This window comes from Chiloscyllium punctatum, chromosome 9 (assembly GCF_047496795.1).
Source record: "Chiloscyllium punctatum isolate Juve2018m chromosome 9, sChiPun1.3, whole genome shotgun sequence".
Lineage (NCBI taxonomy): Eukaryota > Metazoa > Chordata > Chondrichthyes > Orectolobiformes > Hemiscylliidae > Chiloscyllium > Chiloscyllium punctatum.
Genome location: NC_092747.1, coordinates 22,687,007 through 22,701,668, shown reverse-complemented (window position 1 = coordinate 22,701,668; position 14,662 = coordinate 22,687,007). Strand labels below are relative to the sequence as shown.

Here is a 14,662-nt window from a genome sequence, read left to right as displayed (position 1 = left end):
CTTTACATCATAAACCTACAAGACCTAGAGCTCACCAACATGATTAACTGCATTTCATGCATTTGCATACGAGCATGCTAAACCTAACTTGGGTCTCTTTGCATTGGCTATGGATTCCACCTAATTTTGTTTTATTCATAACTGTCTTGCGCAGGCCTATGAACTTCGTTTTACTTTTTAGACACAACTTTGTGTCCAATTCTCTACCAAAACAGTTTAAATCTACATCCAGAGTACTCCATAACTTGCCCAAAAGGATACTGGACCCACCTCCACTTGTTCATCTTAAACAGGTCTCACCTAACACAGAACTCATACCAATATCTTTGGAATTCAAAACTTGCCCTTCACTCATCACGTCCAAAACCTCTGACTTAGAATAACCTATTTCTACTGCTTAATACTGGACATAAATCGAGAGATCAAGGGCCTGTTTTTAACTTCCCATATTCTTAACTCTTGACTGCAGGATCGCCGCCTTTTTCTCAAGTCATTAATTCTGACCTGAATCACAATGTCTGATTCTTCAGTCCCACCAGAAAATGTTCTGTATACTCCTTAGCAGTCAGAAGGAATCATACAATAACTCATGATGATAGAAGACATACCTGTCTGTCCCTATCCACTCAGCCCCACGCCTACGCTGGACTGTACCTTGCTCTGTAGTCCTTTGCTATTGCATGTCAGGCTCCAAGGTCACTTCATCAAGGTGGTGTCAGTGGCATTCTGTGATAGTGGTTTGAGGGTGCAATGCCACATTTATTGCCTACTCCTGGTTATTGTTGAAGAGGTGGTGCAAGCTACCTTCCTTGACCACTGCAATGCACTGGCAAAGGGACAGCCACAGTGCTGCTATGGAATAAGCTCTAACAAATTCAAAGAGGTGGTGACGTTGTTCCAAGTCAGGGTAGTGTGTGAACTGTCAGAGAACTTCCTGTTCCAGTGTACTGTTCTGGCATTACTTCTTGGAGACATTATCCTAAACATCAGATCCCTTCTTTCATTCTGAAATCCAAACTTGGAGCACTGACCTACTGTTTAACTTCAATTTTGGTGTTTTGCTGCACCATGACCCTTCAACATAGATCCTTAACTAAAAAACACTCTAGACACCTTTTTGTTTATTCATTCATGGAATGTGAGTATTGCTGGTTGGACCAGCTTTCATTGCCCAGCTCTAGTTGCCTTTGAGAAGGTAGTGGTGAGCTGACATTTTGAACCATTGTAGTCCATGTGCTGTAGGTAGACCCACGATGCCATCTGAGGGAGATCCAGACTTTGACCCAGTGAAGGAAGTGATATATTTTTAATTCAGGATAGTGAGTGGCTTGGAGGAAAGCTTACAAGTGTTCTCATGAATCCTTGTCCTTACAAATGGAAGTGGCCATGGATTTGGAAGGTGCTGTGTCAGAGGGCTTGGTGGCTTTCTATAGTGCATTTTGCAGATTGTACACTGTTGTTACTGTGCATTGGTGGGTGGGAGGAGTGGCTGTTTGTAAACATGATGCGAAGCTTTGTTTTGGATGGTGTCAAGCTCTTGAGCATTAGTGAAGCTACACTCATCCAGGCAAGTGGGAAGCATCACTCTCCTGACTTGGGCCTTGAAGACAGTGGACAGGCTTTTGGAGTAGGAGGCAAGTTATATGCTGTAGGATTACTTGCTTCTGACCTGTTAAATAAATGTTTGTGTCAAGATTGTTAATTCTTTGATAACTGTGAAATACCTGCACCCTAATACAAAAAGAAAGTAACACCTGCAACATATCCACAGGTACAAATACAACATTATATTTCAATTCACAAACTGCTTTATGTTCATTTCCACACTGAGCTAAATGGAGTGTTTAGTACATTGTAAACTTGAATACGGTGTTTCTAAATTATTGTACCATCTACAGCAATATGTGAGAAGAACTGACTGAATTCAAATTCTTACAGGCAATTTCTCGTATTTCAACTGCTTTAAAAAACAAATACTCAAATAATAAAAATTGTTTAATTGTACAACTTTAGAGAGGGTATTCTATGACCAATTTTTAAATATATGCTATGATAATTTTTTCTCTGCAAGTTACCTCTGAGCCAAGAAAAAAATAAACTAGATGTGGTTATCAAAGCAGCACTGTTAAACTTGTCAAGTTTTTATATATATAAAATGGTTTTTCTTTTGTTTGGAAATATTAAAAACACTCATGTCAAATATAACATTTGAAACTTGGGTGCAAAGCCATGCAGAAAATCACAAGGTCAAATTTCTTTCCATCGAGTGAGATTTTTATATTAGTTGATCAATTGGCAGTTATTTCACTTACTGTATAAGAATAAAGATTAAATTAGATTAGATTAGATTACCTACAGTGTGGAAATAGGCTCTTCGGCCCAACTCATCCATATTGACACTCCGAAGAATAAACCACCCAGACCCATTTTCCCTCTGACTAATGCACCTAACACTGTGGGCAATTTAGCATTGGCCAATTCACCTGACCTGCACATCTTTGGATTGTGGGAGGAAACCGGAGCACCTGGAGGAAACCCACGCAGACATGGGGAGAACGTACAAACTCCACACACAGTCACCCAAGGCTGGAATCGAACCTGGGTCTCTGGTACTGTGAGGCAGCAGTGCTAATCACTGTGCCACCATGCCGCCCAGGATATTCCTATTTAACTGTAGATTCTTTCTTAGAGTACACAACCACAAGTCGGGAGTCTGATGGAACAGGGCATCTTACAGCATATTTATTCTCCACTTAAGTTTTTAAATTATTTCTCCATGAATCTACTGTAAGTGGCACAGCAAAGCCAAAACGACATCTGTGACCTCAGTGAACAAAATTAACCATGTATCGCATTATATCAATGAGTGGAAAGAGTAAGGATTGAAAGAGTTCGTAAAAATCAGAGGGGGAGAAGTCTAATTCAAATCAGGTACTGAAATAAATAAATAAAATGCTACAGAAGACTGGAATCAAGTGGGGATAAAAGGCCTGGTGTGGTGCACAGGGAGAGAAATTTGGCTCTTTATAACTGCCTCAAACAAAACACAATTTAGAGCATTTGTTGTCAATCTCTAATTGCTTGAGAATGTATTGAGTCGCCTGCTTGAATTGTTGCTGCCTACGTGACATAGATACAATCTTCCAGTCTCGTCAGAGAGGGAGTTAAGGATTTTGACCCACCAACACTGAAAGGACAGTGACATAGTTCCAAGCCAGGACAACGTGTAATTTAGTGGGTATCTTGCTGGCGGTGATAATCACCAAGCCCATGATACCCTTGTTTTAGGTGGTATAATTTAGAAAACACAGTCAAAGAAGCTTTGTAGATGTAGAGCACGGAAACAGGCCCTTCGTTCCAACTCGTCCATGCTGACCAGATATCCTAAAGTAAGAAAGTCCCATTTGCCAGCAGTTGGACCAAATCCCTCTAAGCCCTTCCTATTCATATACTGATCCAGATGCCTTTTAAATGCTACAATTGTGCCAGTCCCCCAACACTTTCTCTGGCAGCTCATTCCATACACACACCACCCTCTGCGTGAAAATGTTGTCCCTTAAGTCCCTTTTATATCTTTCCCTTCTCACCCTAAACCTATGTCCTCTAGTTCTGGATCTTGTCTATTTATCCTATCCATGCCCCTCATGATTTTATAAACGTCTATAAGGTCTATAAGGTCGCCCCTCAGCCTCCGACGCTCCAGGGAAAACAGCCCCAACCTACTCAGCCTCTCCCTATAGCTCAAATTTTCCAATCCTGGCAACGTCCTTGTAAATCTTTTCTGAAGCCTTTCAAGTTTCACTACATCCTTCCGATAGGAAGGAGAACAGAACTGGACAGAATATTCCAAATGTGGCCTAATCAATGTCCTGAACAGAGGCAACATGACCTCCCAACTCCTATACTCAATGCACTGACCAATAAAGGAAAGCATACCAAACACCTTCTTCACTATCCTACCCTGTGATTCTAATTTCAAGGAACTATGAACCTGCACCCCAAGGTCTTTGTTCAGCAACACTCCCCAGGACCTTACCTTTAAGTCTTGCTAAGATTTGCTTTTCCAAAATGCACCATCTCGCATTTATCGAAATTAAATTCCATCTGCCACTCCTTAGCCCACTGACCCATCTGATCAAGATCTGAGTTAACCTTCGATGTCCACTGCACCTCTAATTCTGGTGTCATCTGCAAACTTATTAACTATACTTCTTATGTTCACATCTAAATCATTTATATAAATGATAAACAGTGGACACAGCATCTATCCTTGTGGCACAATACTGGTCACAAGCCTCAAGCCTGAAAAGCAATCCATCACCACCACCCTCTGTCTTCTACCTCGGAGCCAGTTCTGTACACAAATGGCTAGTTCTCCCTGTATTCCATGAGGTCTAACCTTGCTAACCACTCTCCCATGGGGAACCTTGTTGAACGCCTTATCGAAGTCCATATAAATCACGTTGATTGCTCTGCCCTCAATCCTCTTTGGTACTTGAAAAAAACACAATCAACTTCGTGAGACATAATTTCCCACTCACAAAATCATGTTGAATCTCTAATCAGTCCTTGCCTTTCCAAATACATGGAAATCCTGTCCTTCAGGATTCCCTCCAACAACTTGCCCACCACCAACGTCAGGCTCACAGGTCTATAGTTCCCTGGCTTGTTCTCATCACTCTTCTTAAATAGTTGCACCACATTAGCCAACCTCCATTCTTCTGGCACCTCACCTGTGAGTATCGATGATGCAAATATCTTAGCAAGTGGCCCAATAATCACTTCCCTAGCTTCCCACAGAATTTTAGATACACCTGATTAGGTCTTGGGGATTTATCCACTTTTATGCATTTCAAGACATCTACCACTTCCTCCTCTGTAATATAGACATTTTTCAAGATGTCACCATCTATTTCTTCAAATTCTACATCTTCCATGTCCTCCTCCACAGTAAACACTGATGCAAAATACTTGTTTAGTATCTCCCCATCTCCTGCGGCTCCACACATAGGCTGCCTTGTTGATCTTTGAGGGTCCCTATTCTCTCCCTAGTTACCCCTTTGTCCTTCGTGTATTTGTAAAAACCTTTGGATTCTCCTTAACCCTATTTGCCAAAGCTATCTCATGTCCCCTTTTTGCCCTCCTGATTTCCCTATCCGGTATATGCCTACTGCCTTTATACTCTAAGAATTCACTCGATCTATTCTGTCTATACCTGACATATGCTTCCTTTTTTTCCTTAATCAAAACCTCAATTTCTCTAGTCACCCAACATTCTCTATACCTACCAGCCTTTCCTTTCACCCGAACCGGAATATTCTGTCTCTGGACTCTCACCTCATTTTTGAAGGCTTCCCATTTTCCAGCTGTCCATTTATGTGTGAACATCTGCCCCCAATCAGCTTTTGGAAGTTTTTGCCTAAACTGTCAAAATTAGTCTTATTCCAATTTAGAACTTCAACTTTCAGATCTAGTCTATTCTTATCCATCACTATTTTAAAACGAATAGAATTATGGTCGCTGGCCCCAAAGTGCTCCCCCACTGATACCTCAGTCACCTGCCCTGCCTTATTTCCCAAGAGCAGGTCATGTTTGGCACCTTCTCTAGAAGGTACATCCACATACTGAATCAGAAAATTTTCTTGTACAAACTTAAATTCCTCTCCATCTAAACCCTTAACACTAACCCAGTCTATGTTTGGAAAGTTAAAATCCCCTACCATAATCACCCTATTACTCTTACAGATAGCTGAGATCTCCTTACAAGTTTGTTTCTCAATTTCCCTCTGATTATTAGGGGGTGTCTATAATACAAGCTCAATAAGATGATCATCCCTTTCTTATTTTCTTAGTTCCACCCAAATTACTTCCCTGAATGTATTCCCAGGAATACCCTCCCTAAATACAGTAATATCAACAATGCCACTCCCCCTCCTCTCTTGCCTCCCCCACTCTCTATCCTTGCTGCAGCACATGTATTAAGCTGCCAGTCCTATCTATCCCGAGCTATGTTTCTGTAATTGCTATGATATCCCAGTCCCATGTTGTTAACCATGCCTTAAGTTCATCTGTCTTCCCGGTTAGGCCTCTTGCATTGAAGTAAATGCAGTTTAATGCATCAGGCCTACTTTGTTTTCTGCTCTGCTCCTGCCTGCCATGACTGTTTGACTCGCTCCTTTTCCCAACTGTACCAGTCTCAGATTGATCTCTTTCCTCACTATTTCTCTGGGTCCCTTTCTTTCCTATATTTTTAGCTGGAGTCACTGGGAGTGCCTCAATATTTGGACACGCGTCCCACATTCAAACATCTGAAAATGATTGGCTCAGAATAAAGTTGTTGGTTTGTATTTTGTTAAGAGTGGTTACCACTTCACTTTCCAATGTCAGGAATCTGTAATGAAACACCTACAATGATTTGATTCCTGAATTGAGTTAGGAGAACTATATTAATGCCTTAGGGCAGCATGCAAAATGAGATCAGTGGCATTAAAACATAGGGGTCCAGAAACCTGCCAGGAGAACCAAAAACTGGAGGAATGATTCAAAGATGAGAACAGTTACAATGTTAGCTATGCTTAAAAAAATGCAAACATAAAAGTTAAGAATAAACGTCAAGTTATACCTTATAATACGGGAGTCCTTGGCATATCCACCATCATACTCTGTAGTATCTTCAAGTGCTTGAAAATCTAGGTTCTAAATTTGAGAGATCTCTCTTTACAATCAACTTTAATAATATAAAAAGTTCATGGTGTCTAATCCAGAAAGTTGAGTGTGTAAGGATTTTAATACTGATTTACCGGACTTCCACAGACTAGTAGCTCGATCTCCTCCGGTCGGAATAAATACTTTAGTGGTGACTCATTGGTTACCATATGGAAACCTCTTCGAAAGGCTCTAAATTGCTTTTCTACTGATTTGTTGAGAATATAATCTGTATAAAGGTCAACAAATTCCTGTTTGGTGTAAAACAACATCACATTAGATCCACACAGCATAATAGCATAAACAATCGGTATTTCCACAATACAAATTTAACATTCAGTTCTGCTAAAATCATAAATGTTCATCCTCTGGCTCTTATAAGCAACTCAAAAATTTTTGATCTCTGATCTTTTTAACTGTGATTTCAGCACTTATCTTCAGTGCATGAAATTCATATCTACTTTTTGGGACTGCTCAAGATGAGCATTGTTGGAATCATGCCCAAATTCATGAGGAAGAGTTTGTATTTGGAAGGCTCAACGCAGGAACCAGAACAGTTCACTGAGCTTGTATTAACTTAAGTGGGAAGCTTAGCTTATCCAAGAACAGACAATACTGGAATTGTCACAAAATTCCATGTATTGCTGATGGAGGACAACGAAATAATTTAAAAAATTATTCATTACACTCACATGATATTGCTCAATTAATCGAAGAAACATTCAGCTGAGCCCCATGAAGTTCCGGTTTCCTCCCACAGTCCAAAGATGTGCAGGTCAGGTGAATTGGCCATGCTAAATTGCCCATAGTGTTAGGTAAGGGTTAAAAGTAGGGGTATGGGTGGGTTGCGCTTCGGCGGGTCAGTGTGGACTTGTTGGGCCGAAGGGCCTGTTTCCACACTAAGTAATCTAATCTAATCTACTTTGAACTCTCAAGTTCTGTGCTTTTCTTCCTTTATTTCATTACTTGTCTTACATTGTGCTTGACGTTTCTTTTGTTCATTACAGAGGAACCTCAATTATTCGAAGGTCATGAGCAGGGAGTATTTCGTTTGGTTAATTGAATTCCGGATAATCGAATGCTGGATAACATAGTTTAGCCAAGTTTCAGGACCTTACAATCTTGCCGGATTATCCAATGTTCGGATAATCGAATGCCAGATGATTGAGGTTCCTCTGAATTCTATCACGTTCCCCAATCTTCTTTCTGGTTTTATTTTGGCCAAGCTTTCTCTACATCTCTCCTGTTTCTGCTCTCACTTATCATTTTTCTCATTTATCCATTTAAATGTTCCTTTTTTAAAAAAAAATTCAGGCAGTTAGCAGGTGGTAGCCTCCATACATCAGTTCAAAGGTGAGTTATGGGAATGGGTATTCAAGAGTTGGTACCGTATGTCAAAAGCTTTTTTAAAAAAAACAGCCTTATGAAGACCAAGAGGAGGGAGGTTACCTCACTCCAGATCACAGTGCTGTTAGACCACTTGGAGAAGGAAATAAACTACCTTTATTTCACACCATGTCGCATCAGGATTCAGAACTGTCCGGCCACATTTATGCTGTAGCAAATGTAACAGCATTACTCCCTATAATTTCAAGCTGAGATTTATTCTAACATTACCTTTCTGTTTTCATTTGTCACTGGAATCTGATCCCCATTCTCCCTCAAGTTACACATCATTGGAGTTCCAAACAAGTCAGTTTGAGATATCTGGAAAGTAATCATCATGTCATCCTCTACGCTGCCATCGTACTCAACAAGTTCTTTTAAACTCTGATGCAGGACCTGGGAAAGAGAGTTATTTATTTGTTATAATATTTTATGGTATTTTTGATAGCACTCACTTAAAAACCTAAAGCAACATGTATAGTATTCAGATGTAACGTACACATTGCTGACCATTAAACAGCATCTGAAGTACATAACTTGCCACTTGAAGTTGCTTAAACTAATGATTTGCTAATTTGAATCAAATGCAAAAAGATCTTTTTTTTTAATACAAATTCCTTAATGCATATTAGAAGATGCCTAACTGAGCAAAAATTAACTTTGAATTACAAGGGTAGCATAGGTTTCTCTTTTTGATTTGCATTTTACCACCTGCTTCATTTCCCTTTTACATCAACTCGACCACTTAGCTGTCAATTCACAGAACTCTGCAGATTAAGAGAATAAGATGCAAAACTAAGAAAATTAGTTGTGCTGCCGGGAAGAAGAATTCCCTATAAAATGCACAGGTTAAAGAGGTGGAGTTTGTTAGTTAAATAGTTTGTAAAATATTTTAATGCATGTACTTTACCGGGTGAGAGTCTTCTAGGTCTCGGAAGGTTCCCTTTTTGCCCAACAGTTTTCTGTAAACGACCATAGGAAAATGCACATCCAGTATACAGTTGTTGTAAATGGCTAGGCCAAGAACTATGCCAATTAGAGTAAACTGTCCCTCAGTTTCAAATGAGGAAGTGTTGAACCAGAACAATTTTGTAGATTCGTCATATGTGAACATTCCTGGAGAAGGGGGAAAAAAGCACAAACATTTTTTTTTACAGTTTGAAAGGTTTAATGAGCCATGGAATGGTGAGATGTGGGATTTTCTGCAATTGTGTAGAGAGATCTCTACTAGAAGCGAGGAAGTTAACTAGGTAACCAATCAACTGAGATTGGTCCAAGATTGAACTAAAATTGCATATAGAATTATTTTGGCAATGAAGAATGAGAGGAGGCAAAGTAAACTAATTACAGCAATTTTAAAAGGGGTTGCAGAATATAGACGAGGGAGAAGTTGAGTTGATAAGACTGTTCAAACACACTTGGGATCCTTAGATTTATCAATGGAAGCAGAGAGAACAAAAACAATGAAGTTCTGCTAAACTTTTAATAAACACTAGCTTGGTGCTACTGTGTTTAATTTTGGGGAACACATGGTTAAAAATTTGAATAGTAAAGGTTAAGTTCTGAAATATGCGATTAATACTTATCAATTTAAAGACTTACTAGAATAGTATCAGGGAAAATGAACTTCAGTTATGCTTAGAGAATGGAGAAGCTAAAGTTGTTTCCTTGGGGAATAGATCAATAGGCAACTCATAAGAAATACCTGCAATCATGAATGGTTTTGGTAAGTGCAGTAAAGAGGATTTGCTTCCAAAGCTGCAGGCCAGCATTGAGACAAAACAGTTGACAGGTGGTTGCAAAATGAATCAGAAGTGACATGATTTAAAAAACACAATAAGTTCCTGCAACCTGCAATACATACCTGAATAGTTAAGTTTCTGCCTTCCCAACTTAATTTTTAAGTAGTTACCCAATTTAAAGGGGGAAAAAATTGGGACCCATGTAAGAAAATGGGGAGGAGGTAGGGATGCGATGAATTGGGCAGCTCCAGTAAAGTGCCAGCACAGACACAATGGGCTGAATAACCAACTCCTACAGTGACTTGTTTTACGATTCACAACCAAATCTCTACATTTTATGGCTAAAACGCAGAACTAATGTTCAATAACTTATCAACTTACCAAGCAAACGTAGTTGTTTTTAGGTCTTGTGAACTTTGAGAACTCCCAAATTCACTGCTCCCTCATCATCGGTTTACCTCTTATTTATTATATAATTGCATTCTATTATTTATTCTCTCTTACATTAATTGTAATAAGAAATAAGTATGGTGTTAGTTTCACTAAAAAAAAATTCCGATGTGTTCCTTTTTTTTGCCAACTACAAAAGATCGGCATCTTATTGGATCTCTTTTAGTCTCCCTGAGATACATACTTGCTCCTTCCGTCTCAACCACAAATTCAGGACGTTTCTTTAGTTCAAATCCTGCATACTCAGTGTACAGAAAAGGTGTCCCAATATCCTCATGGGACATCACCCACTTCTATTCTTCAGATAGGTAACCATGGTGCTTAAACATTCATTCCAACCTGTTTCACATCCATTTAGGCAACTTTTTAAAATCAATTAGCTTTATCTAGATACTCCAAATTATTTCAAACTTAAGATCAAAAAGTTTCTCTCCCATAAATGTTGCATGAAATAGCCTATAATATTTAAGATAACTTGGGTCTTTTTTCACCAGGAGTCTTTGGTCCCTTCAATACATACATACATACACATTCTCAGAAGAATCTACAAATACAACTTTTCCTACATTCACCTCAGGTTCCTCACTATGTCCAGTTAGGGCCAAACACTTTACAGATGAGTTCATGATCAGTTACTGGAGGGGGGGGGGAAGAGATGACCAGCAAATCACTTACAACAGTTTCAGAACTTTAATTGGTTTGTCAACATATTATGATCATATTTAAAGACCGCCATTTGATTTAATTATGCATGAGGAATTTACTGACTTTAACAAGCTATGATGTGTCTGCAATTGGTCAGTTGAAAAAGCCCCCACCAGAACTGGTTCTTTAGCACTTTACTTTCAGGTGCAGCGAGCTGAGATTGCTGTTCATGGAAAAAAATATTGCTGGATGAACACAATTCTCTCATTCCTGCAAGTTTGATTTTCTCTCCTGAAGACATTAACGATATTTGGTTAAAGCTCATGAGCACTGGTCACTGCACAAGTAGTTGTTTATACATGATTCAAGGGACATTCATCCATGAAGCCCATTCCAGCAGAGCACAATTATTTCCTCATCTGATGCCTCAAGTATAGATACTTGCATCAGCAGTCACTAAATAAGAAATTGGAGTAGGGACCATCACTTTTTTTTTGATAATGGGGCTTTTTTTTTCTAATTACAAAGGCTAATTGTGCTGCTGGCTGCCACCACAGAACAGAGGGATTCAATATAGGACTTTCCTGGTTGATATGACTCAGTGTTACACCATCATTAGCCACTAGATCCATATGGCAATTCTTTTAAGCAGTATTGCCAACATGCCAAAATTGGAATACTACAAAATAGAAATCCATACCAATGTCAGGGTTGAAGATTTCTTCCACAACAAGCTGAAAAAACTCTTTGGATACACCTCCTTCGTCCACACCTTGTTCACCTTCAAACTCCACATACAGCTGTTTCTTCAGGTCTGCAGGATTTTCCATGGCAATCATTTCCAGCTGTTAATAACAGTTTAATATTGATGGATTAATATTTTACTGATCTTTAAAAATACCCATTCCAAAATACTTCAGACTTATTCATTCATGCACACTGGGGAAAAAACCCACAAGGGAACAGGCTACTCCGGACTTAGTACTATGTAATGAGCCAGATCTTTTCGAAACAAAGTAGATAAATTAACGGCACAAATCATCATGAATGATGATGTGGTAGACATCACACAGACGAGGTTGCAGGGGGGTCAGGACCAGCATTAAACATCCAAGAATTTACAACTTATCAAAAAGACAGGGAGGTGGGCAGGGTTGCCTTGTTAGTTAAGAATGAAATTAAATCTATGGCACTGAATGACATGGGTGGAGTTGAGGAACCATAAACGCAAAAAACCCATAATGCGAGTTATATACAGACCTCCTAACAGTGGTCAGGACCAGGGGTGCAAGATGTACCAGGAAATAGATAGGATATGCCAGAAAGGCAAGGTCACAGTGATCATAGGGGACTTCAATATGCAGGTGGACTGGGTGAATAATGCTGCCGGTGGATCCAAAGAAAGGGAATTCATGGAATGCTTACAGGTTGGAATTTTGGAACAGCTTATGATTGAGCCCACAAGGGAGCAGGCTAATCTGGATTTAGCGCAATGTAACGAGCCAAACTTTATAAAAGATTTTAAAGTAAGGGAACACTTAGGAGGCAGCGATCATAATATGGTAGAGTTCAGTTTGCAGTTCGAAAAAGAGAAGGCAAAATTGGATACAATGGTGGTACAGTTCAATAAAGGTAGTTACAGGGGCACAAGAGAGGAACTGACAAAAATCGGCTGGAAGCAGAGCCTACCGGGGAAGACAGTAGAGCAACAATGGCAGGAGCTTTTGGGTGTAATTGAGGACACATTACAAGAGGTTCATCCCAAAGGAAAGAAAGGACTATCCGAGGAGCAGTTAGACAGCCTTGGCTGACAAAGGAAGTCAGGAAATGTATCAAAGAAAAAGAGCCTATGAAGTGGCCAAAAGCACTGGGAAATCAGAAGATTGAGAAGGCTACAAAAACAAACAAGAGGATAACAAAGAGAAAAATAAGGAAGGAAAGGATCAAATATGAATGTAAGCTAACCAGTAATATTAGAAATGATAGTAAAAGTTTCTTTCAATATATAAGCATCAAACAAGAAGCAAAAGTAGACACTGAGCCGCTCCAAATTGATACAGGAAGGCTAGTGATAGGAGATAAGGAAATAGCTGAATAACGTAATAAGTACTTTGTGTCAATCTTCACAATGGAAGACATGAGTAATATCCCAACAAGAGAGTCAGGGGGCAGAGTGGAGTATGATAGCCATTACAAAACAGAAAGTGTGAGAAAAGCTGAAGGGTCTAAAAAGTAATAAATCTCCTGGCCCCGATGGGCTACATCCCAGAATTCTGACGGAGATGTCTGAGGAAACAGCTGAGGCGTTGGTTGTGATCTTTCAAAAGTCACTAGAGTCAGGTTAAGTCCCAGATGATTGGAAAAATCGCTGTTGTAATCCCCTTGTTCAAGAAAGGATCAAGAAAAAAGATGGAAAATTATAGGCCTAGCCTAACCTCGGTTGTTGGTAAAATTCTAGAATCCATTGTTAAGGATGAGATTTCTAAATTCTTGGAAGTGCAGGGAGATTTTTTTTAAATGCCAGTAAGGGTAAGACCATCAATAATACCCGGACTGGCATAAAATTCACTAAAGAGGAGGAAAACAACAACAAACTGCAATTCCTAGATGTCAGAATAGCGCAAACAGCCAATGGGGAACTTCAAACCATCGTCTACAGGAAAACAACACATACGATCAAATATTGAACCGCAGAAGTAATCATCCCAACACCCAAAAACGAAGCTGCACCAGAACATTATTTCAACGTGCCCCCACACACTGCAGCACAGAGGAACTACGCAGAGCAGGGGAAATCACCAATATAGTGTATCCAAAAAGAATGGGTACCCAATGAACACATGCTGGCGATTTCTCAGCAACAAACCCAAACAAGCAGACAAAACGCGTCCAGAAGCCCTAGCCACCCTCCCCCTACATCAAAGGCATCTTGGAAATGACTGCCAGAATACTCAGACCCCTTGGGTTTGTGGGCTACCATGATGCCATCAACACACTAAAACTTCAGCTAATGAGCTTGAAAGACCTACAGACAACAAGCAAACCTAATGTAATTTACAAAATACTGTGCAAGGACTGTAACAAACACTACATTGGATAAACAGGCAGAAATGTATCCTAGCCACCAGGATACATGAACATCAACTAGCCACAAACCGACATGATCCTCTCTCACTAATATCCTTACATACAGATAATGAAAGACACCACTGACTGGGACAACACCCAACTTGGGACAAGTCAAACAAAGACACACACAAGAATTCCAAGCAGCATGACATTCCAACAAGAACTCTATTAACAAACACATCGACTTGGACCCCATTTACCATCCCCTGAAAAAGAGAACAGGAAATGACATCACCATAGGAAATGATGTCACCACAGGAAATGACATAGCTGACCCAAGGAAACCCAAATGTATAAATAAAAATCAAGAATCACCAGCAGTGCTTTGTCCAGAGGCTCACTGAAGATGTTACCTAGTATGGTGACGAAACATCTGAAAATGAACCTTCCAGCTTAGCGAGCAAGCCCACATTGAGGTAACAAGTAGGTTAGACCAGGGAAACCCAGTGGATGTTATCCATCTAGACATCCAAAAGGCCTTTGATAAGGTGCCTCACGGGAGGCTGCTGAGTAAGGTGCGGGCTCATGGCGTTTGAGGTGAGCCACTGGCATGGATTTAGAATTGGCTGTCTGACAGAAGGCAGAGTTGGGATAAAAGGTTCTTC

General features: G+C 39.9%; 1 protein-coding gene across 2 annotated transcripts in view; it reads right to left on the bottom strand.

The window, feature by feature from the left end:
• Nucleotides 1-14,662, bottom strand: part of ube3a (ubiquitin protein ligase E3A) — a 69,168-nt gene that overhangs the window by 4,842 nt on the left and 49,664 nt on the right. For both annotated transcript variants that reach the window (XM_072577003.1, XM_072577002.1), the window contains 5 exons: nt 11,629-11,773; nt 9,002-9,207; nt 8,323-8,487; nt 6,801-6,956; nt 6,623-6,696 (listed from right to left, as the gene is read on the bottom strand). In XM_072577003.1, the coding sequence (XP_072433104.1) occupies nt 6,623-6,696; nt 6,801-6,956; nt 8,323-8,487; nt 9,002-9,207; nt 11,629-11,773 (746 nt within the window). The remainder of the gene's footprint in view (nt 1-6,622; nt 6,697-6,800; nt 6,957-8,322; nt 8,488-9,001; nt 9,208-11,628; nt 11,774-14,662) is intronic.